Here is a 22,843-nt window from a genome sequence, read left to right as displayed (position 1 = left end):
TCCGACAGTGCCCACTCCCTCAGCACTGACCCTCCGACAGTTCCCACTCCCTCAGCATTGACCCTCAGACAGTGCGGCACTCCCTCAGCACAAACCCTCCGACAGTGCCCACTCCCTCAGCACTGACCCTCCGACAGTGCCCACTCCCCCAGCACTGACCCTCCGACAGGGCCCACTCCCTCAGCACTGACCCTCCGACAGTGCGGTGCTCCCTCAGCACTGACCCTCCGACAGTGCCCACTCCCTCAGCACTGACCCTCCGACATTGCCCACTCCCTCAGCACTGACCCTCCGACAGTGCCCACTCCCTCAGCCCTGACCCTCCGACAGTGCCCACTCCCTCAACACTGACCCTGTGCCTGGAAACGATAAAAATCTTACAATTGACATTGACTCTGGTATTGAGTGATTTCACTTCATTCCTCTCCATAATCCTCCCGACACACTGATAGACTCCCGCGTCTGACATTGTGATGTTCCTGATGACCAGGGAACCATTTGGAAATTTCTGAAAACGCCCTGTGGAGGGGGGAGACAGGATATTGGAGATGTCAGATATTTATGCTCAGAGCACCCTGCACAGTTCCAGTCTCCGTATCCCTCAGTCAGACCCACACTCGGAGCACCGTGCACAGTTCCAGTCTCTGTATCCCTCAGTCAGACCCACACTCGGAGCACTGTGCACAGTTCCAGTCTCTGTATCCCTCAGTTAGACCCACACTCGGAGCACCGTGCACAGTTCCAGTCTCTGTATCCCTCAGTTAGACCCACAGTCGGAGCACCGTGCCCAGTTCCAGTCTCCGTATCCCTCAGTCAGACCCACACTCGGAGCACCGTGCACAGTTCCAGTCTCCGTATCCCTCAGTCAGACCCACACTCGGAGCACCGTGCACAGTCCCAGTCTCCGTATCCCTCAGTCAGACCCACACTCGGAGCACCGTGCACAGTTCCAGTCTCCGTATCCCTCAGTCAGACCCACACTCGGAGCACCGTGCACAGTTCCAGTCTCCGTATCCCTCAGTCAGACCCACACTCGGAGCACTGTGCACAGTTCCAGTCTCCGTGTCCCTCAGTCAGACCCACACTTGGAGCACCGTGCACAGTTCCAGTCTCTGTATCCCTCAGTCAGACCCACACTCGGAGCACCGTGCACAGTTCCAGTCTCCGTATCCCTCAGTCAGACCCACACTCGGAGCACCGTGCACAGTTCCAGTCTCCGTATCCCTCAGTCAGACCCACACTCGGAGCACCGTGCACAGTTCCTGTCTCCGTATCCCTCAGTCAGACCCACACTCGGAGCACCGTGCACAGTTCCTGTCTCCGTATCCCTCAGTCAGACCCACACTCGGAGCAGCGTTCCCATGGTCCCCTGGTGGAAGGCTACAGACTGTGAGGGTCTGAGCTGACCGTTCCCGAATCACTCACCATTCAGAGTCTGGAGCACGTCCCACGAATCCCGGATCCAGGTGACTGTGGGCTGAGGGATTCCTGTCACCGTACACCTGAGAACACCATCCATCCCCTCATCAAACTCCCGAACAGGATCGACGTTGGAAACAGAAACAGGTGCTGTGGGAGAAAAGGACGAACAGGAATATTTACTGGAGAGTTCACCCTGTCCCCGCCCGGAGAGAGCAGCTCCCAGTGCTCAGTGAGTGGGAGAAACCATCACTCCCCCTGAACACAGAGAACACTTGGCAGGACAGACCGAAACCCCTGGACAGAGAGAAATCACCTCCTCGTGAACATCACTGAGGGAGGGCCGCACTGTCACAGGGTCAGGACTGAGGGAGGGCCGCACTGTCACAGGGTCAGGACTGAGGGAGGGCCGCACTGTCACAGGGTCAGGACTGAGGGAGGGAGGCACTGTCACAGGGTCAGGACTGAGGGAGGGAGGCACTGTCGGAGGGTCAGGACTGAGGGAGGGAGGCACTATCACAGGGTCAGGACTGAGGGAGGGCCGCACTGTCACAGGGACAGGACTGAGGGAGGGAGGCACTATCACAGGGTCAGGACTGAGGGAGGGCCGCACTGTCACAGGGTCAGGACTGAGGGAGGGAGGGCCGCACTGTCACAGGGTCAGGACTGAGGGAGGGAGGGCCGCACTGTCACAGGGTCAGGACTGAGGGAGGGCCGCACTGTCACAGGGACAGGACTGAGTGAGGGCCGCACTGTCACAGGGACAGGACTGAGGGAGGGAGGCACTGTCACAGGGACAGGACTGAGGGAGGGAGGGCCGCACTGTCATAGGGACAGGACTGAGGGAGGGAGGCACTGTCACAGGGTCAGGACTGAGGGAGGGAGGCACTGTCACAGGGTCAGGACTGAGGGAGGGAGGCACTATCACAGGGTCAGGACTGAGGGAGGGCCGCACTGTCACAGGGACAGGACTGAGGGAGGGAGGCACTGTCACAGGGTCAGGACTGAGGGAGGGAGGCACTGTCACAGGGTCAGGACTGAGGGAGGGAGGCACTATCACAGGGTCAGGACTGAGGGAGGGCCGCACTGTCACAGGGTCAGGACTGAGGGAGGGCCGCACTGTCACAGGGTCAGGACTGAGGGAGGGAGGCACTATCACAGGGTCAGGACTGAGGGAGGGCCGCACGGTCACAGGGTCAGGACTGAGGGAGGGCCGCACTGTCACAGGGTCAGGACTGAGGGAGGGAGGCACTGTCACAGGGTCAGGACTGAGGGAGGGCCGCACTGTCACAGGGTCAGGACTGAGGGAGGGCCGCACTGTCACAGGGTCAGGACTGAGGGAGGGCCGCACTGTCACAGGGTCAGGACTGAGGGAGGGAGGCACTGTCACAGGGACAGGACTGAGGGAGGGCCGCACTGTCACAGGGTCAGGACTGAGGGAGTGCCGCACTGTCACAGGGACAGGACTGAGGGAGGGCCGCACTGTCACAGGGACAGGACTGAGGGAGGGCCGCACTGTCACAGGGACAGGACTGAGGGAGGGCCGCACTGTCACAGGGTCAGGACTGAGGGAGGGCCGCACTGTCACAGGGTCAGGACTGAGGGAGGGAGGCACTGTCACAGGGACAGGACTGAGGGAGGGAGGCACTGTCACAGGGTCAGGACTGAGGGAGGGAGACACTGTCACAGGGACAGGACTGAGGGAGGGCCGCACTGTCACAGGGTCAGGACTGAGGGAGGGCCGCACTGTCACAGGGACAGGACTGAGGGAGGGAGGGCCGCACTGTCACAGGGACAGGACTGAGTGAGGGCCGCACTGTCACAGGGACAGGACTGAGGGAGGGAGGCACTGTCACAGGGACAGGACTGAGGGAGGGAGGGCCGCACTGTCATAGGGACAGGACTGAGGGAGGGAGGCACTGTCACAGGGACAGGACTGAGGGAGGGCCGCACTGTCACAGGGACAGGACTGAGGGAGGGAGGGCCGCACTGTCACAGGGTCAGGACTGAGGGAGGGCCGCACTGTCACCGGGTCAGGATTGAGGGAGGGCCGCACTGTCACAGGGACAGGACTGAGGGAGGGCCGCACTGTCACAGGGTCAGGACTGAGGGAGGGGCACTGTCACAGGGACAGGACTGAGGGAGGGCCGCACTGTCACAGGGTCAGGACTGAGGGAGGGAGGCACTGTCACAGGGACAGGACTGAGGGAGGGCCGCACTGTCACAGGGACAGGACTGAGGGAGAGCCGCATTGTCACAGGGACAGGACTGAGGGAGGGCCGCACTGTCACAGGGTCAGGACTGAGGGAGGGCCGCACTGTCACAGGGTCAGGACTGAGGGAGGGCCGCACTGTCACAGGGACAGGACTGAGGGAGGGCCGCACTGTCACAGGGTCACGACTGAGGGAGGGAGGGCCGCACTGTCACAGGGTCAGGTCTGAGGGAGGGAGGCACTGTCACAGGGACAGGACTGAGGGAGGGCCGCACTGTCACAGGGTCAGGACTGAGGGAGGGCCGCACTGTCACAGGGTCAGGACTGAGGGAGGGAGGCACTGTCACAGGGACAGGACTGAGGGAGGGAGGCACTGTCACAGGGTCAGGACTGAGGGAGGGCCGCACTGTCACAGGGTCAGGACTGAGGGAGGGAGGCACTGTCACAGGGACAGGACTGAGGGAGGGAGGCACTGTCACAGGGTCAGGACTGAGGGAGGGAGGCACTATCACAGGGTCAGGACTGAGGGAGGGCCGCACTGTCACAGGGTCAGGACTGAGGGTGGGCCGCACTGTCACAGGGACAGGACTGAGGGAGGGCCGCACTGTCACAGGGTCAGGACTGAGGAAGGGCCGCACTGTCACAGGGTCAGGACTGAGGGAGGGAGGCACTGTCACAGGGACAGGACTGAGGGAGGGCCGCACTGTCACAGGGTCACACTGAGGGAGGGCCGCACTGTCACAGGGTCAGGACTGAGGGAGGGCCGCACTGTCACAGGGTCAGGACTGAGGGAGGGAGGCACTGTCACAGGGACAGTGCCTCCCTCCCTCAGTCCTGTCCCTGTGACAGTGTCTCCCTCCCTCAGTCCTGACCCTGTGACAGTGCCTCCCTCCCTCAGTCCTGTCCCTGTGACAGTGCCTCCCTCCCTCAGTCCTGACCCTGTGACAGTGCGGCCCTCCCTCAGTCCTGACCCTGTGACAGTGCGGGCCTCCCTCAGTCCTGTCCCTGTGACAGTGCGGCCCTCCTTCAGTCCTGTCCCTGTGACAGTGCCTCCCTCCCTCAGTCCTGACCCTGTGACAGTGCGGCCCTCCCTCAGTCCTGTCCCTGTGACAGTGCGGCCGTCCCTCAGTCCTGATCCTGTGACAGTGCCTCCCTCCCTCAGTCCTGACCCTGTGACAATGCCTCCCTCCCTCAGTCCTGACCCTGTGACAGTGCGGCCCTCCCTCAGTCCTGACCCTGTGACAGTGACTCCCTCCCTCAGTCCTGTCCCTGTGACAGTGCGGCCCTCCCTCAGACCTGACCCTGTGACAGTGCGGCCCTCCCTCAGTCCTGTCCCTGTGACAGTGCGGCCCTCCCTCAGTCCTGACCCTGTGACAGTGCGGCCCTCCCTCAGTCCTGTCCCTGTGACAGTGCCCCTCCCCCCTCAGTCCTGACCCTGTGACAGTGCCTCCCTCCCTCAGTCCTGACCCTGTGACAGTGCGGCCCTCCCTCAGTCCTGTCCCTGTGACAGTGCGGCCCTCCCTCAGTCCTGTCCCTGTGACAGTGCGGCCCTCCCTCAGTCCTGACCCTGTGACAGTGCCTCCCTCCCTCAGTCCTGACCCTGTGACAGTGCGGCCCTCCCTCAGTCCTGTCCCTGTGACAGTGCGGCCCTCCCTCAGTCCTGACCCTGTGACAGTGCGGCCCTCCCTCAGTCCTGACCCTGTGACAGTGCGGCCCTCCCTCAGTCCTGACCCTGTGACAGTGACAGGACTGAGGGAGGGCCGCACTGTCACAGGGACATGACCGAGGGAGGGCCGCACTGTCACAGGGACAGGACTGAGGGAGGGCCGCACTGTCACAGGGTCAGGACTGAGGGAGGGCCGCACTGTCACAGGGTCAGGACTGAGGGAGGGCCGCACTGTCACAGGGTCAGGACTGAGGGAGGGCCGCACTGTCACAGGGTCAGGACTGAGGGAGGGCCGCACTGTCACAGGGACAGGACTGAGGGAGGGCCGCACTGTCACAGGGTCAGGACTGAGGGAGGGAGGCACTGTCACAGGGTCAGGACTGAGGGAGGGCCGCACTGTCACAGGGACAGGACTGAGGGAGGGCCGCACTGTCACAGGGACAGGACTGAGGGAGGGCCGCACTGTCACAGGGTCAGGACTGAGGGAGGGAGGCACTGTCACAGGGTCAGGACTGAGGGGGGAGGGGCACTGTCACAGGGACAGGACTGAGGGAGGGCCGCACTGTCACAGGGTCAGGACTGAGGGAGGGCCGCACTGTCACAGGGACAGGACTGAGGGAGGGCCGCACTGTCACAGGGTCAGGTCTGAGGGAGGGCCGCACTGTCACAGGGACAGGACTGAGGGAGGGAGTCACTGTCACAGGGTCAGGACTGAGGGAGGGCCGCACTGTCACAGGGTCAGGACTGAGGGAGGGAGGCATTGTCACAGGGTCAGGACTGAGGGAGGGAGGCACTGTCACAGGATCAGGACTGAGGGACGGCCGCACTGTCACAGGGACAGGACTGAGGGAGGGCCGCACTGTCACAGGGTCAGGACTGAGGGAGGGAGGCACTGTCACAGGGACAGGACTGAAGGAGGGCCGCACTGTCACAGGGACAGGACTGAGGGAGGCCCGCACTGTCACAGGGTCAGGACTGAGGGAGGGCCGCACTGTCACAGGGTCAGGACTGAGGGAGGGAGGCACTGTCACAGGGACAGGACTGAGGGAGGGAGGCACTGTCACAGGGTCAGGACTGAGGGAGGGAGACACTGTCACAGGGACAGGACTGAGGGAGGGAGGCACTGTCACAGGGACAGGACTGAGGGAGGGCCGCACTGTCACAGGGTCAGGACTGAGGGAGGGCCGCACTGTCACAGGGACAGGACTGAGGGAGGGAGGGCCGCACTGTCACAGGGACAGGACTGAGTGAGGGCCGCACTGTCACAGGGTCAGGACTGAGGGAGGGAGGGCCGCACTGTCACAGGGACATGACTGAGGGAGGGCCGCACTGTCACAGGGACAGGACTGAGGGAGGGAGGGCCGCACTGTCACAGGGACAGGACTGAGTGAGGGCCGCACTGTCACAGGGTCAGGACTGAGGGAGGGAGGGCCGCACTGTCACAGGGACAGGACTGAGGGAGGGAGGCACTGTCACAGGGACAGGACTGAGGGAGGGAGGGCCGCACTGTCACAGGGACAGGACTGAGGGAGGGAGGCACTGTCACAGGGACAGGACTGAGGGAGGGAGGGCCGCACTGTCATAGGGACAGGACTGTGGGAGGGAGGCACTGTCACAGGGACAAGACTGAGGGAGGGCCGCACTGTCACAGGGTCAGGACTGAGGGAGGGAGGCACTGTCACAGGGTCAGGACTGAGGGAGGGCCGCACTGTCACAGGGACAGGACTGAGGGAGGGCCGCACTGTCACAGGATCAGGACTGAGGGAGGGCCGCACTGTCACAGGGACAGGACTGAGGGAGGGAGGCACTGTCACAGGGACAGGACTGAGGGAGGGCCGCAATGTCACAGGGTCAGGACTGAGGGAGGGAGGCACTGTCACAGGGACAGGACTGAGGGAGGGAGGCACTGTCACAGGGACAGGACTGAGGGAGGGAGGCACTGTCACAGGGACAGGACTGAGGGAGGGAGGCACTGTCACAGGGTCAGGACTGAGGGAGGGCCGCACTGTCACCGGGTCAGGACTGAGGGAGGGCCGCACTGTCACAGGGTCAGGACTGAGGGAGGGCCGCACTGTCACAGGGACAGGACTGAGGGAGGGCCGCACTGTCACAGGGTCAGGACTGAGGGAGGGGCACTGTCACAGGGACAGGACTGAGGGAGGGCCGCACTGTCACAGGGTCAGGACTGAGGGAGGGAGGCACTGTCACAGGGACAGGACTGAGGGAGGGCCGCACTGTCACAGGGACAGGACTGAGGGAGAGCCGCATTGTCACAGGGACAGGACTGAGGGAGGGCCGCACTGTCACAGGGTCAGGACTGAGGGATGGCCGCACTGTCACAGGGTCAGGACTGAGGGGGGGCCGCACTGTCACAGGGACAGGACTGAGGGAGGGCCGCACTGTCACAGGGTCACGACTGAGGGAAGGAGGGCCGCACTGTCACAGGGTCAGGTCTGAGGGAGGGAGGCACTGTCACAGGGACAGGACTGAGGGAGGGCCGCACTGTCACAGGGTCAGGACTGAGGGAGGGCCGCACTGTCACAGGGTCAGGACTGAGGGAGGGCCGCACTGTCACAGGGTCAGGACTGAGGGAGGGAGGCACTGTCACAGGGACAGGACTGAGGGAGGGAGACACTGTCACAGGGTCAGGACTGAGGGAGGGAGGGCCGCACTGTCACAGGGTCAGGACTGAGGGAGGGAGGCACTGTCACAGGGTCAGGACTGAGGGAGGGCCGCACTGTCACAGGGTCAGGACTGAGGGAGGGAGGCACTGTCACAGGGTCAGGACTGAGGGAGGGCCGCACTGTCACAGGGTCAGGACTGAGGGTGGGCCGCACTGTCACAGGGACAGGACTGAGGGAGGGCCGCACTGTCACAGGGTCAGGACTGAGGAAGGGCCGCACTGTCACAGGGTCAGGACTGAGGGAGGGAGGCACTGTCACAGGGACAGGACTGAGGGAGGGAGGCACTGTCACAGGGTCAGGACTGAGGGAGGGAGGCACTGTCACAGGGTCAGGACTGAGGGAGGGCCGCACTGTCACAGGGACAGGACTGAGGTAGGGCCGCACTGTCACAGGGTCAGGACTGAGGGAGGGAGGCACTGTCACAGGGACAGGACTGAGGGAGGGAGGCACTGTCACAGGGTCAGGACTGAGGGAGGGAGGCACTGTCACAGGGACAGGACTGAGGGAGGGCCGCACTGTCACAGGGACATGACTGAGGGAGGGCCGCACTGTCACAGGGACAGGACTGAGGGAGGGCCGCACTGTCACAGGGTCAGGACTGAGGGAGGGCCGCACTGTCACAGGGTCAGGACTGAGGGAGGGCCGCACTGTCACAGGGTCAGGACTGAGGGAGGGCCGCACTGTCACAGGGTCAGGACTGAGGGAGGGCCGCACTGTCACAGGGTCAGGACTGAGGGAGGGAGGCACTGTCACAGGGTCAGGACTGAGGGAGGGCCGCACTGTCACAGGGACAAGACTGAGGGAGGGCCGCACTGTCACAGGGACAGGACTGAGGGAGGGCCGCACTGTCACAGGGTCAGGACTGAGGGAGGGAGGCACTATCACAGGGACAGGACTGAGGGAGGGCCGCACTGTCACAGGGTCAGGACTGAGGGAGGGCTGCACTGTCACAGGGACAGGACTGAGGGTGGGCCGCACTGTCACAGGGACATGACTGAGGGAGGGCCGCACTGTCACAGGGACAGGACTGAGGGAGGGCCGCACTGTCACAGGGTCAGGACTGAGGGAGGGCCGCACTGTCACAGGGTCAGGACTGAGGGAGGGCCGCACTGTCACAGGGTCAGGACTGAGGGAGGGCCGCACTGTCACAGGGTCAGGACTGAGGGAGGGCCGCACTGTCACAGGGACAGGACTGAGGGAGGGCCGCACTGTCACAGGGTCAGGACTGAGGGAGGGAGGCACTGTCACAGGGTCAGGACTGAGGGAGGGCCGCACTGTCACAGGGACAGGACTGAGGGAGGGCCGCACTGTCACAGGGTCAGGACTGAGGGAGGGAGGCACTGTCACAGGGTCAGGACTGAGGGAGGGAGGCACTGTCACAGGGACAGGACTGAGGGAGGGCCGCACTGTCACAGGGACAGGACTGAGGGAGGGCCGCACTGTCACAGGGACAGGACTGAGGGAGGGTCACACAGTCACAGGGTCAGGACTGAGGGAGGGCCGCACTGTCACAGGGTCAGGACTGAGGGAGGGAGGCACTGTCACAGGGTCAGGACTGAGGGAGGGAGGCACTGTCACAGGGTCAGGACTGAGGGAGGGCCGCACTGTCCCCGGGTCAGGACTGAGGCGGGGAGGCACTTTCACAGGGACAGGACTGAGGGAGGGCCGCACTGTCACAGGGTCAGGACTGAGGGAGGGCCGCACTGTCACAGGGTCAGGACTGAGGGAGGGAGGCACTGTCACAGGGTCAGGACTGAGGGAGGGCCGCACTGTCACAGGGTCAGGACTGAGGGAGGGCCGCACTGTCACAGGGACAGGACTGAGGGAGGGAGGCACTGTCACAGGGTCAGGACTGAGGAAGGGCCGCACTGTCACAGGGACAGGACTGAGACACCCTTTTTAAGCAGGGCGCCTGACAAAGAGAGAGAGAGAGAGAGAGAGAGATAAAGCTGCCCCTTTCCACGCCACTTGTAAGTGGATATATTCTGATTCAATGTGACCTGGATGTGAGATTTCATGGTTGAAATCCCGCCCATTGCCACACCCACACAACACCATTCAGGTCATCTGCCTGGTGATAGCGGTATTCCCACCAACGTGAAGGGAGGATGGAACCAGCTGAGGTCTCCATGATTCTGGGGCTTGCTCACAAACGAGAGACCCTGATGGTTTTTCCCAGCCGCTGGATCTCCTGTTGATGAGGCTGAATTGCTGCCGGCAGGATATCGATGGATAATGACCCATTGCTGGCTCCAGTTTGGGTGCATTCTCGCTGTTCAGGATTCTCCATGGATGGCTGCGTTGGGTTTTCCCAAGGAGAGAGAGGGAGAGGACTGGGAATTTGCCGGGAACTCGGCGCCCGTGCCTGGGAGAGTGACTGGAAGCAGGAACACTCATTCTGCCTGCGCTACAAAGTACAGGAGCAGATTTAGCCCACTCAGCCCATCATGTCTATCCCACCCTTGAGTCATGGCTGACATAGTGATAAACTACATTCCCCAGCTTTCTCCCTGGAACCCTTCACCCCCATTCTCATCAAGATCAGAGTAGAGTCTGACAGCAGGGACACAGATCATTCGGTCCAACACATGTATGCTATCCCAATATCCCAGCCTGACCTTCTCCCGTTTACCAGAATTTGGACCATATTCTGTAAACTCTTCCTAGTCACGTTCCCATCCAGATGCCCATCCCAGATCCGCATATTTCCCATTCCCTAGATTCAGGATTCGGGAATTGCATCCACTCGGTCACCCTCCATCCTAAAGATCAGCTCAGTCATGTTATGATCACTCTTCCCCAGATGACTCCTTACAAGATTGGTCTGGAGGCCTTGAGGGGAATATGCTGGAGACTGAGGCAGATCACCCCCTCACTGTCTGCTGTGGGACAGGGGATGAGACAGGGGGCAGTGTGAATGAAGGACTGGGGGGGGTGGTCACTCACCCTGGGTTATGGTGTGGGGACTGGTGAGTGCGGCATCACTCTCTGCCATCTCTGCCATCAATGTTGGTGTTGTTGGGGATTGTGTTCCTGTATATGGGGAGAGAGAGAGAGAGAGAGAGTTAATCACATCGCCATCATCCAATCACCCCCTGGATATTCAATGGTGTTCCCATCCCTGACTCCCCCCCAACTCCCAACATCCTGGGGGTTACCATCGACCAGAAACTCACCAGGACCCACCACATTAACCCAGGGGCTCCAAGAGCAGGTCAGAGGCTGGGAATCCTGCAGCGAGTGACTCCCCTCCTGACTCCCCCCAAAGCCTGTCCCACCATCGACAAGGCCCAAGGCAGGAGGGTGAGGGAATACTCCCCACTTGCCCCTGGGTGGGGGCAGCTCCAACAACACTCGAGAAGCTCAACACCATCCAGGGACAAAGCAGCCCCCACACGCACAACCAGCCCCTCGCTCCCTCCCCCCACCGACCCTCAGTAACTGCAGTGTGTACCATCCCCTCCTACCCCCCCATCAACCCTCAGTAACAGCAGTGTGTACCATCCCCTCCCTCCCCTACACCGGCCCTCAGTAACAGCAGTGTGTACCATCCCCTCCCTCCCCCCCCACCAACCCTCAGTAACTGCAGTGTGTACCATCCCCTCCCTCTCCCCCCCCACCGACCCTCAGTAACAGCAGTGTGTACCATCCCCTCCCTCCCCCCACCGACCCTCAGTAACTGCAGTGTGTACCATCCCCTCCCTCCCCCCCACTGACCCTCAGTAACAGCAGTGTGTACCATCCCCTCCCTCCCCCCCCACCGACCCTCAGTAACTGCAGTGTGTACCATCCCCTCCCTCCCCCCACCGACCCTCAGTAACTGCAGTGTGTACCATCCCCTCCCTCTCCCCCCCCACCGACCCTCAGTAACAGCAGTGTGTACCATCCCCTCCCTCCCCCCACCGGCCCTCAGTAACTGCAGTGTGTACCATCCCCTCCCTCCCCCCCCACCGACCCTCAGTAACTGCAGTGTGTACCATCCCCTCCCCCCCCCACCGACCCTCAGTAACAGCAGTGTGTACCATCCCCCTCCCCCCCCCACCGACCCTCAGTAACTGCAGTGTGTACCATCCCCTCCCTCCCCCCACCGACCCTCAGTAACTGCAGTGTGTACCATCCCCTCCCCCCCCCCCACCGACCCTCAGTAACTGCAGTGTGTACCATCCCCTCCCCCCCCCACCGACCCTCAGTAACAGCAGTGTGTACCATCCCCTCCCCCCCCCCACCGACCCTCAGTAACAGCAGTGTGTACCATCCCCTCCCTCCCCCCACCGACCCTCAGTAACTGCAGTGTGTACCATCACCCCCCCTCCCCCCACCGACCCTCAGTAACTGCAGTGTGTACCATCCCCTCCCTCCCCCACCGACCCTCAGTAACACCAGTGTGTACCATCCCCTCCCTCCCCCCACCGACCCTCAGTAACAGCAGTGTGTACCATCCCCTCCCTCCCCCCGACCCTCAGTAACTGCAGTGTGTACCATCCCCTCCCTCCCCCCGACCCTCAGTAACTGCAGTGTGTACCATCCCCTCCCTCCCTCCCCCCGACCCTCAGTAACTGCAGTGTGTACCATCCCCTCCCTCCCCCCCCACCGACCCTCAGTAACAGCAGTGTGTACCATCCCCTCCCTCCCCCCCCACCGACCCTCAGTAACTGCAGTGTGTACCATCCCCTCCCCCCCCCACCGACCCTCAGTAACTGCAGTGTGTACCATCCCCTCCCTCCCCCCACCGACCCTCAGTAACTGCAGTGTGTACCATCACCTCCCTCCCCCCCCACCGACCCTCAGTAACTGCAGTGTGTACCATCCCCTCCCTCCCCCCCCCACCGACCCTCAGTAACAGCAGTGTGTACCATCCCCTCCCTCCCCCCCACCGACGCTCAGTAACTGCAGTGTGTACCATCCCCTCCCCCCCCCACTGACCCTCAGTAACAGCAGTGTGTACCATCCCCTCCCTCCCCCCACCGACCCTCAGTAACTGCAGTGTGTACCATCCCCTCCCTCCCCCCCCACCGACCCTCAGTAACAGCAGTGTGTACCATCCCCTCCCTCCCCCCCACTGACCCTCAGTAACTGCAGTGTGTACCATCCCCTCCCTCCCCCCCACCGACCCTCAGTAACTGCAGTGTGTACCATCCCCTCCCCCCCCCCACCGACCCTCAGTAACTGCAGTGTGTACCATCCCCTCCCCCCCCACCGACCCTCAGTAACTGCAGTGTGTACCATCCCCTCCCTCCCCCACCGACCCTCAGTAACTGCAGTGTGTACCATCTCCTCCCTCCCCCCACCGACCCTCAGTAACTGCAGTGTGTACCACCCCCTCCCTCCCCCACCGACCCTCAGTAACTGCAGTGTGTACCATCCCCTCCCTCCCCCCACAGACCCTCAGTAACAGCAGTGTGTACCATCCCCTCCCTCCCCCCACAGACCCTCAGTAACAGCAGTGTGTACCACCCCCTCCATCCAGATTCCCATCCCAGATCCACATATTTCCCATTCCCTAGATTCAGGATTCGGGATTTGCATCCACTCGGTCACCCTCCATCCTAAAGATCGGCTCAGTCATGTTATGATCACTCTTCCCCAGATGACTCCTTACAAGATTGGTCTGGAGGTCTTGAGGGGAATATGCTGGACACTGAGGCAGATCACCCCCTCACTGTCTGCTGTGGGACAGGGGATGAGACAGGGGGCAGTGTGAATGAAGGACTGGGGGGGGTGGTCACTCACCCTGGGTTATGGTGTGGGGACTGGTGCGTGCGGCATCCCTCTCTGCCATCTCTGCCATCTCTGCCATCAATATTGGTATTGTTGTGGATTGTGTTCCTGTATATGGGGAGAGAGAGAGAGAGAGAGAGAGAGTTAATCACATCGCCATCATCCAATCACCCCCTGGATATTCAATGGTGTTCCCATCCCTGACTCCCCCCCAACTCCCAACATCCTGGGGGTTACCATCGACCAGAAACTCACCAGGACCCACCACATTAACCCAGGGGCTCCAAGAGCAGGTCAGAGGCTGGGAATCCTGCAGCGAGTGACTCCCCTCCTGACTCCCCCCAAAGCCTGTCCCACCATCGACAAGGCCCAAGGGAGGAGGGAGAGGGAATACTCCCCACTTGCCCCTGGGTGGGGGCAGCTCCAACAACACTCGAGAAGCTCAACACCATCCAGGGACAAAGCAGCCCCAACACCCACAAACACACCCTCGTTCCCTCCCCCCACCAACGCTCAGTAACAGCAAGGAGTAACATTCCCTCCCCCCTCACCGGCCCTCAGTAACAGCAGCGTGTACCATCCCCTCCCCCCACCGACCCTCAGTAACAGCAGCGTGTACCATCCCCTCCCTCCCCCACCGACCCTCAGTAACAGCAGTGTGTACCATCCCCTCCCTCCCCCCACCGACCCTCAGTAACTGCAGTGTGTACCATCCCCCCCCCACCGACCCTCAGTAACTGCAGTGTGTACCATCCCCTCCCTCCCCCCACCGACCCTCAGTAACTGCAGTGTGTACCATCCCCCCCCCACCGACCCTCAGTAACCGCAGTGAGTACCATCCCCTCCCTCCCCCCCACCGACCCTCAGTAACTGCAGTGTGTACCATCCCCTCCCTCCCCCCACCGACCCTCAGTAACTGCAGTGTGTACCATCCCCTCCCCCCCCCACCGACCCTCAGTAACTGCAGTGTGTACCATCCCCTCCCTCCCCCCCCACCGACCCTCAGTAACTGCAGTGTGTACCATCCCCTCCCTCCCCCCACCGACCCTCAGTAACAGCAGTGTGTACCATCCCCTCCCTCCCTCCCCCACCGACCCTCAGTAACTGCAGTGTGTACCATCCCCTCCCTCCCCCCCCCACCGACCCTCAGTAACTGCAGTGTGTACCATCCCCACCCACCCCCCACCGACCCTCAGTAACTGCAGTGTGTACCATCCCCTCCCTCCCCCCACCGACCCTCAGTAACATCAGTGTGTACCATCCCCTCCCTCCCCCCCACCGACCCTCAGTAACAGCAGTGTGTACCATCCCCTCCCTCCCCCCACAGACCCTCAGTAACAGCAGTGTGTACCATCCCCTCCCTCCCCCCACCGACCCTCAGTAACTGCAGTGTGTACCATCCCCTCCCTCCCCCCCACCGACCCTCAGTAACTGCAGTGTGTACCATCCCCTCCCTCCCCCCCCCCACCGACCCTCAGTAACTGCAGTGTGTACCATCCCCTCCCTCCCCCCCACCGACCCTCAGTAACTGCAGTGTGTACCATCTCCTCCATCCAGATTCCCATCCCAGATCCACACATTTCCCATTCCCTAGATTCAGGATTCGGGATTTCCATCCACTCGGTCACCCTCCATCCTAAAGATCAGCTCAGTCATGTTATGATCACTCTTCCCCAGATGACCCCTTACAAGATTGGTCTGGAGGCCTTGAGGGGAATATGCTGGCGACTGAGGCAGATCACCCCCTCACTGTCTGCTGTGGGACAGGGGATGAGACAGGGGGCAGTGTGAATGAAGGACTGGGGGGGGTGGTCACTCACCCTGGGTTATGGTGTGGGGACTGGTGAGTGCGGCATCACTCTCTGTCGTCTCTGTCATCAATATTGGTGTTGTTGGGGATTGTGTTCCTGTATATGGGGAGAGAGAGAGAGTTAATCACATCGCCATCATCCAATCACCCCCTGGATATTCAATGGTGTTCCCATCCCTGACTCCCCCCCAACTCCCAACATCCTGGGGGTTACCATCGACCAGAAACTCACCAGGACCCACCACATTAACCCAGGGGCTCCAAGAGCAGGTCAGAGGCTGGGAATCCTGCAGCGAGTGACTCCCCTCCTGACTCCCCCCAAAGCCTGTCCCACCATCGACAAGGCCCAAGGGAGGAGGGAGAGGGAATACTCCCCACTTGCCCCTGGGTGGGGGCAGCTCCAACAACACTCGAGAAGCTCAACACCATCCAGGGACAAAGCAGCCCCAACACCCACAAACACACCCTCGTTCCCTCCCCCCACCAACGCTCAGTAACAGCAAGGAGTAACATTCCCTCCCCCCTCACCGGCCCTCAGTAACAGCAGCGTGTACCATCCCCTCCCCCCACCGACCCTCAGTAACAGCAGCGTGTACCATCCCCTCCCTCCCCCACCGACCCTCAGTAACAGCAGTGTGTACCATCCCCTCCCTCCCCCCACCGACCCTCAGTAACTGCAGTGTGTACCATCCCCCCCCCACCGACCCTCAGTAACTGCAGTGTGTACCATCCCCTCCCTCCCCCCACCGACCCTCAGTAACTGCAGTGTGTACCATCCCCCCCCCACCGACCCTCAGTAACCGCAGTGAGTACCATCCCCTCCCTCCCCCCCACCGACCCTCAGTAACTGCAGTGTGTACCATCCCCTCCCTCCCCCCACCGACCCTCAGTAACTGCAGTGTGTACCATCCCCTCCCTCCCCCCACCGACCCTCAGTAACAGCAGTGTGTACCATCCCCTCCCTCCCCCACACCGACCCTCAGTAACTGCAGTGTGTACCATCCCCTCCCTCCCCCCACCGACCCTCAGTAACTGCAGTGTGTACCATCCCCCCCCCACCGACCCTCAGTAACTGCAGTGTGTACCATCCCCTCCCTCCCCCCACCGACCCTCAGTAACTGCAGTGTGTACCATCCCCCCCCCACCGACCCTCAGTAACCGCAGTGAGTACCATCCCCTCCCTCCCCCCCACCGACCCTCAGTAACTGCAGTGTGTACCATCCCCTCCCTCCCCCCACCGACCCTCAGTAACTGCAGTGTGTACCATCCCCTCCCTCCCCCCACCGACCCTCAGTAACAGCAGTGTGTACCATCCCCTCCCTCCCCCACACCGACCCTCAGTAACTGCAGTGTGTACCATCCCCTCCCTCCCCCCACCGACCCTCAGTAACTGCAGTGTGTACCATCCCCTCCCTCCCCCCACCGACCCTCAGTAACAGCAGTGTGTACCATCCCCTCCCTCCCCCCCACTGACCCTCAGTAACAGCAGTGTGTACCATCCCCTCCCTCCCCCCCACCGACCCTCAGTAACAGCAGTGTGTACCATCCCCTCCCTCCCCCCCACCGACCCTCAGTAACAGCAGTGTGTACCATCCCCTCCCTCCCCCCACCGACCCTCAGTAACAGCAGTGTGTACCATCCCCTCCCTCCCCCCCACCGACCCTCAGTAACAGCAGTGTGTACCATCCCCTCCCTCCCCCCACCGACCCTCAGTAACTGCAGTGTGTACCATCCCCTCCCCCCACCGACCCTCAGTAACAGCAGCGTGTACCATCCCCTCCCTCCCCCCCACCGACCCTCAGTAACTGCAGTGTGTACCATCCCCTCCCTCCCCCCACCGACCCTCAGTAACTGCAGTGTGTACCATCCCCTCCCTCCCCCCCACCGACCCTCAGTAACAGCAGTGTGTACCATCCCCTCCCCCCCCCCACCGACCCTCAGTAACAGCAGTGTGTACCATCCCCTCCCTCCCCCCACCGACCCTCAGTAACTGCAGCGTGTATCATCCCCTCCCCCCACCGACCCTCAGTAACTGCAGTGTGTACCATCCCCTCCCTCCCCCCACCGACCCTCAGTAACTGCAGTGTGTACCATCCCCTCCCTCCCCCCACCGACCCTCAGTAACAGCAGTGTGTACCATCCCCTCCCTCCCCCACACCGACCCTCAGTAACTGCAGTGTGTACCATCCCCTCCCTCCCCCACCGACCCTCAGTAACTGCAGTGTGTACCATCCCCTCCCTCCCCCACCGACCCTCAGTAACTGCAGTGTGTACCATCCCCTCCCTCCCCCCACCGACCCTCAGTAACTGCAGTGTGTACCATCCCCTCCCTCCCCCCACCGACCCTCAGTAACAGCAGTGTGTACCATCCCCTCCCTCCCCCCCACCGACCCTCAGTAACAGCAGTGTGTACCATCCCCTCCATCCCCCCCACCGACCCTCAGTAACAGCAGTGTGTACCATCCCCTCCCTCCCCCCCCCACCGACCCTCAGTAACAGCAGTGTGTACCATCCCCTCCCTCCCCCCCCACCGACCCTCAGTAACAGCAGTGTGTACCCTCCCCTCCCTCCCCCCCCCACCGACCCTCAGTAACAGCAGTGTGTACCACCCCCTCCATCCAGATTCCCATCCCAGATCCACACATTTCCCATTCCCTAGATTCAGGATTCGGGATTTCCATCCACTCGGTCACCCTCCATCCTAAAGATCAGCTCAGTCATGTTATGATCACTCTTCCCCAGATGACTCCTTACAAGATTGGTCTGGAGGCCTTGAGGGGAATATGCTGGAGACTGAGGCAGATCACCCCCTCACTGTCTGCTGTGGGACAGGGGATGAGACAGGGGGCAGTGTGAATGAAGGACTGGGGGGGGTGGTCACTCACCCTGGGTTATGGTGTGGGGACTGGTGAGTGCGGCATCACTCTCTGTCGTCTCTGTCATCAATATTGGTGTTGTTGGGGATTGTGTTCCTGTATATGGGGAGAGAGAGAGAGTTAATCACATCGCCATCATCCAATCACCCCCTGGATATTCAATGGTGTTCCCATCCCTGACTCCCCCCCAACTCCCAACATCCTGGGGGTTACCATCGACCAGAAACTCACCAGGACCCACCACATTAACCCAGGGGCTCCAAGAGCAGGTCAGAGGCTGGGAATCCTGCAGCGAGTGACTCCCCTCCTGACTCCCCCCAAAGCCTGTCCCACCATCGACAAGGCCCAAGGCAGGAGGGTGAGGGAATACTCCCCACTTGCCCCAGGGTGGGGGGCAGCTCCGACAACACTCGAGAAGCTCAACACCATCCAGGGACAAAGCAGCCCCCACACCCACAACCAGCCCCTCGCTCCCTCACCCCACCGACCCTCAGTAAATGCAGTGTGTACCATCCCCTCCCTCCCCCCCACCGACCCTCAGTAACAGCAGTGTGTACCATCCCCTCCCTCCCCCCACCGACCCTCAGTAACAGCAGTGTGTACCATCCCCTCCTACCCCCCCACCGACCCTCAGTAACTGCAGTGTGTACCATCCCCTCCCTCCCCCCCCACCGACCCTCAGTAACTGCAGTGTGTACCATCCCCTCCCCCCCCCACCGACCCTCAGTAACAGCAGTGTGTACCATCCCCTCCCTCCCCCCCCACCGACCCTCAGTAACTGCAGTGTGTACCATCCCCTCCCTCCCCCCCCCCCACCGACCCTCAGTAACTGCAGTGTGTACCATCCCCTCCCTCCCCCCCCCCCCACCGACCCTCAGTAACTGCAGTGTGTACCATCCCCTCCCTCCCCCCACCGACCCTCAGTAACTGCAGTGTGTGCCATCCCCTCCCTCCCTCCACCGACCCTCAGTAACTGCAGTGTGTACCATCCCCTCCCTCCCCCCCACCGACCCTCAGTAACTGCAGTGTGTACCATCCCCTCCCTCCCCCCCACCGACCCTCAGTAACTGCAGTGTGTACCATCCCCTCCCCTCCCCCCCACCGACCCTCAGTAACTGCAGTGTGTACCATCCCCTCCCTCCCACCGACCCTCAGTAACTGCAGTGTGTACCATCCCCTCCCTCCCCCCCACCGACCCTCAGTAACTGCAGTGTGTACCATCCCCTCCCCCCCCCCACCGACCCTCAGTAACAGCAGTGTGTACCATCCCTCCCCCCCACCGACCCTCAGTAACTGCAGTGTGTACCATCCCCTCCCTCCCCCCACCGACCCTCAGTAACTGCAGTGTGTACCATCCCCTCCCTCCCCCCACCGACCCTCAGTAACAGCAGTGTGTACCATCCCTCCCCCCCACCGACCCTCAGTAACTGCAGTGTGTACCATCCCCTCCCTCCCCCCACCGACCCTCAGTAACTGCAGTGTGTACCATCCCCTCCCTCCCCCCACCGACCCTCAGTAACTGCAGTGTGAACCATCCCCTCCCCCCCCGCCACCGACCCTCAGTAACAGCAGTGTGTACCATCCCCCCCCCCCACCGACCCTCAGTAACTGCAGTGTGTACCATCCCCTCCCTCCCCCCCCACCGACCCTCAGTAACTGCAGTGTGTACCATCCCCTCCCTCCCTCCCCCCACCGACCCTCAGTAACTGCAGTGTGTACCATCCCCTCCCCCACCGACCCTCAGTAACTGCAGTGTGTACCATCCCCTCCCTCCCCCCCCACCGACCCTCAGTAACTGCAGTGTGTACCATCCCCTCCCTCCCCCCACCGACCCTCAGTAACTGCAGTGTGAACCATCCCCTCCCCCCCCCACCGACCCTCAGTAACTGCAGTGTGTACCATCCCCTCCCTCCCCCCCCCCACCGACCCTCAGTAACAGCAGTGTGTACCATCCCAACCCTCCCCCCCACCGACCCTCAGTAACTGCAGTGTGTACCATCCCCTCCCCCCCCCACCGACCCTCAGTAACTGCAGTGTGTACCATCCCCTCCCTCCCCCCCCACCGACCCTCAGTAACTGCAGTGTGTACCATCCCCTCCCTCCCCCCACCGACCCTCAGTAACTGCAGTGTGTACCATCCCCTCCCCCCCCCACCGACCCTCAGTAACAGCAGTGTGTACCATCCCCTCCCTCCCCCCACCGACCCTCAGTAACTGCAGTGTGTACCATCTCCTCCCTCCCCCCACAGACCCTCAGTAACAGCAGTGTGTACCACCCCTCCATCCAGATTCCCATCCCAGATCCACATATTTCCCATTCCCTAGATTCAGGATTCGGAATTTGCATCCACTCGGTCACCCTCCATCCTAAAGATCGGCTCAGTCATGTTATGATCACTCTTCCCCAGATGACTCCTTACAAGATTGGTCTGGAGGCCTTGAGGGGAATATGCTGGACACTGAGGCAGATCACCCCCTCACTGTCTGCTGTGGGACAGGGGATGAGACAGGGGGCAGTGTGAATGAAGGACTGGGGGGGGTGGTCACTCACCCTGGGTTATGGTGTGGGGACTGGTGCGTGCGGCATCACTCTCTGTCGTCTCTGTCATCAATATTGGTGTTGTTGGGGATTGTGTTCCTGTATATGGGGAGAGAGAGAGAGTTAATCACATCGCCATCATCCAATCACCCCCTGGATATTCAATGGTGTTCCCATCCCTGACTCCCCCCCAACTCCCAACATCCTGGGGGTTACCATCGACCAGAAACTCACCAGGACCCACCACATTAACCCAGTGGCTACAAGAGCAGGTCAGAGGCTGGGAATCCTGCAGCGAGTGACTCCCCTCCTGACTCCCCCCAAAGCCTATCCCACCATCGACAAGGCCCAAGGCAGGAGGGTGAGGGAATACTCCCCACTTGCCCCTGGGTGGGGGCAGCTCCAATAACACTCGAGACGCTCGACACCATCCAGGGACAAAACAGCCCCCACACCCACAAACACCCCCTCGCTCCCTCCCCCCACCGACCCTCAGTAACTGCAGTGTGTACCATCCCCTCCCTCCCACCACCGACCCTCAGGAACAGCAGTGTGTACCATCCCCTCCCTCCCCCCCCCACCGACCCTCAGGAACAGCAGTGTGTACCATCCCCTCCCTCCCCGCACCGAACCTCAGGAACAGCAGTGTGTACCATCCCCTCCCTCCCCCCCCCCACCGACCCTCAGTAACAGCAGTGTGTACCATCCCCTCCCTCCCCCCTACCGACCCTCAGTAACTGCAGTGTGTACCATCCCCTCCCTCCCCCACCGACCCTCAGTAACTGCAGTGTGTCCCATCCCCTCCCTCCCCCCCCCACCGACCCTCAGTAACTGCAGTGTGTACCATCCCCTCCCTCCCCCACCGACCCTCAGTAACTGCAGTGTGTCCCATCCCCTCCCTCCCCCCCCCACCGACCCTCAGTAACTGCAGTGTGTACCATCCCCTCCCCCCCCCTCCCACCGACCCTCAGTAACTGCAGTGTGTACCATCCCCTCCCTCCCCCCACCGACCCTCAGTAACTGCAGTGTGTACCATCCCCTCCCCCCCCACCGACCCTCAGTAACTGCAGTGTGTACCATCCCCTCCCTCCCTCCCCCCCACCGACCCTCAGTAACTGCAGTGTGTACCATCCCCTCCCTCCCCCCCACCGACCCTCAGTAACAGCAGTGTGTACCATCCCCTCCCTCCCCCCACCGACCCTCAGTAACTGCAGTGTGTACCATCCCCTCCCTCCCCCCACCGACCCTCAGTAACTGCAGTGTGTACCATCCCCTCCCTCCCCCCCCCACCGACCCTCAGTAACAGCAGTGTGTACCATCCCCTCCCTCCCCCCCACCGACCCTCAGTAACAGCAGTGTGTACCATCCCCTCCCTCCCTCCCCCCCCCTCAGTAACTGCAGTTTGTACCATCCCCTCCCTCCCCCCACCGACCCTCAGTAACTGCAGTGTGTACCATCCCCTCCCTCCCCCCCCACCGACCCTCAGTAACTGCAGTGTGTACCATCCCCTCCCTCCCCACTGACCCTCAGTAACAGCAGTGTGTACCATCCCCTCCCTCCCCCCCCCACCGACCCTCAGTAACTGCAGTGTGTACCATCCCCTCCCTCCCCCCCACCGACCCTCAGTAACTGCAGTGTGTACCATCCCCTCCCTCCCCCCCCACCGACCCACAGTAACAGCAGTGTGTACCATCCCCTCCCTCCCCCCACAGACCCTCAGTAACTGCAGTGTGTACCATCGCCTCCCTCCCCCCACCGACCCTCAGTAACTGCAGTGTGTACCATCCCCTCCCTCCCCCCACCGACCCTCAGTAACAGCAGTGTGTACCATCCCCTCCCTCCCCCCCCCACCGACCCTCAGTAACTGCAGTGTGTACCATCCCCTCCCTCCCCCCCCCACCGACCCTCAGTAACTGAAGT

General features: G+C 62.0%; 1 protein-coding gene across 1 annotated transcript in view; it reads right to left on the bottom strand.

Moving 5' to 3' along the window:
* The window catches only part of LOC140458966 (hemicentin-1-like), a 169,207-nt gene that overhangs the window by 124,948 nt on the left and 21,416 nt on the right, over positions 1 to 22,843 (bottom strand). Inside the window, exons 5-9 of the mRNA XM_072553703.1 lie at positions 20,936 to 21,022; positions 18,395 to 18,481; positions 15,520 to 15,606; positions 13,712 to 13,807; positions 10,928 to 11,014 (exon numbers count right to left, since the gene is read on the bottom strand). Coding sequence (XP_072409804.1) covers positions 10,928 to 11,014; positions 13,712 to 13,807; positions 15,520 to 15,606; positions 18,395 to 18,481; positions 20,936 to 21,022 — 444 coding nt within the window. The remainder of the gene's footprint in view (positions 1 to 10,927; positions 11,015 to 13,711; positions 13,808 to 15,519; positions 15,607 to 18,394; positions 18,482 to 20,935; positions 21,023 to 22,843) is intronic.

Source organism: Chiloscyllium punctatum, chromosome 34, assembly GCF_047496795.1.
Source record: "Chiloscyllium punctatum isolate Juve2018m chromosome 34, sChiPun1.3, whole genome shotgun sequence".
NCBI lineage: Eukaryota > Metazoa > Chordata > Chondrichthyes > Orectolobiformes > Hemiscylliidae > Chiloscyllium > Chiloscyllium punctatum.
This window is presented reverse-complemented; position numbering and strand designations above follow the sequence as displayed.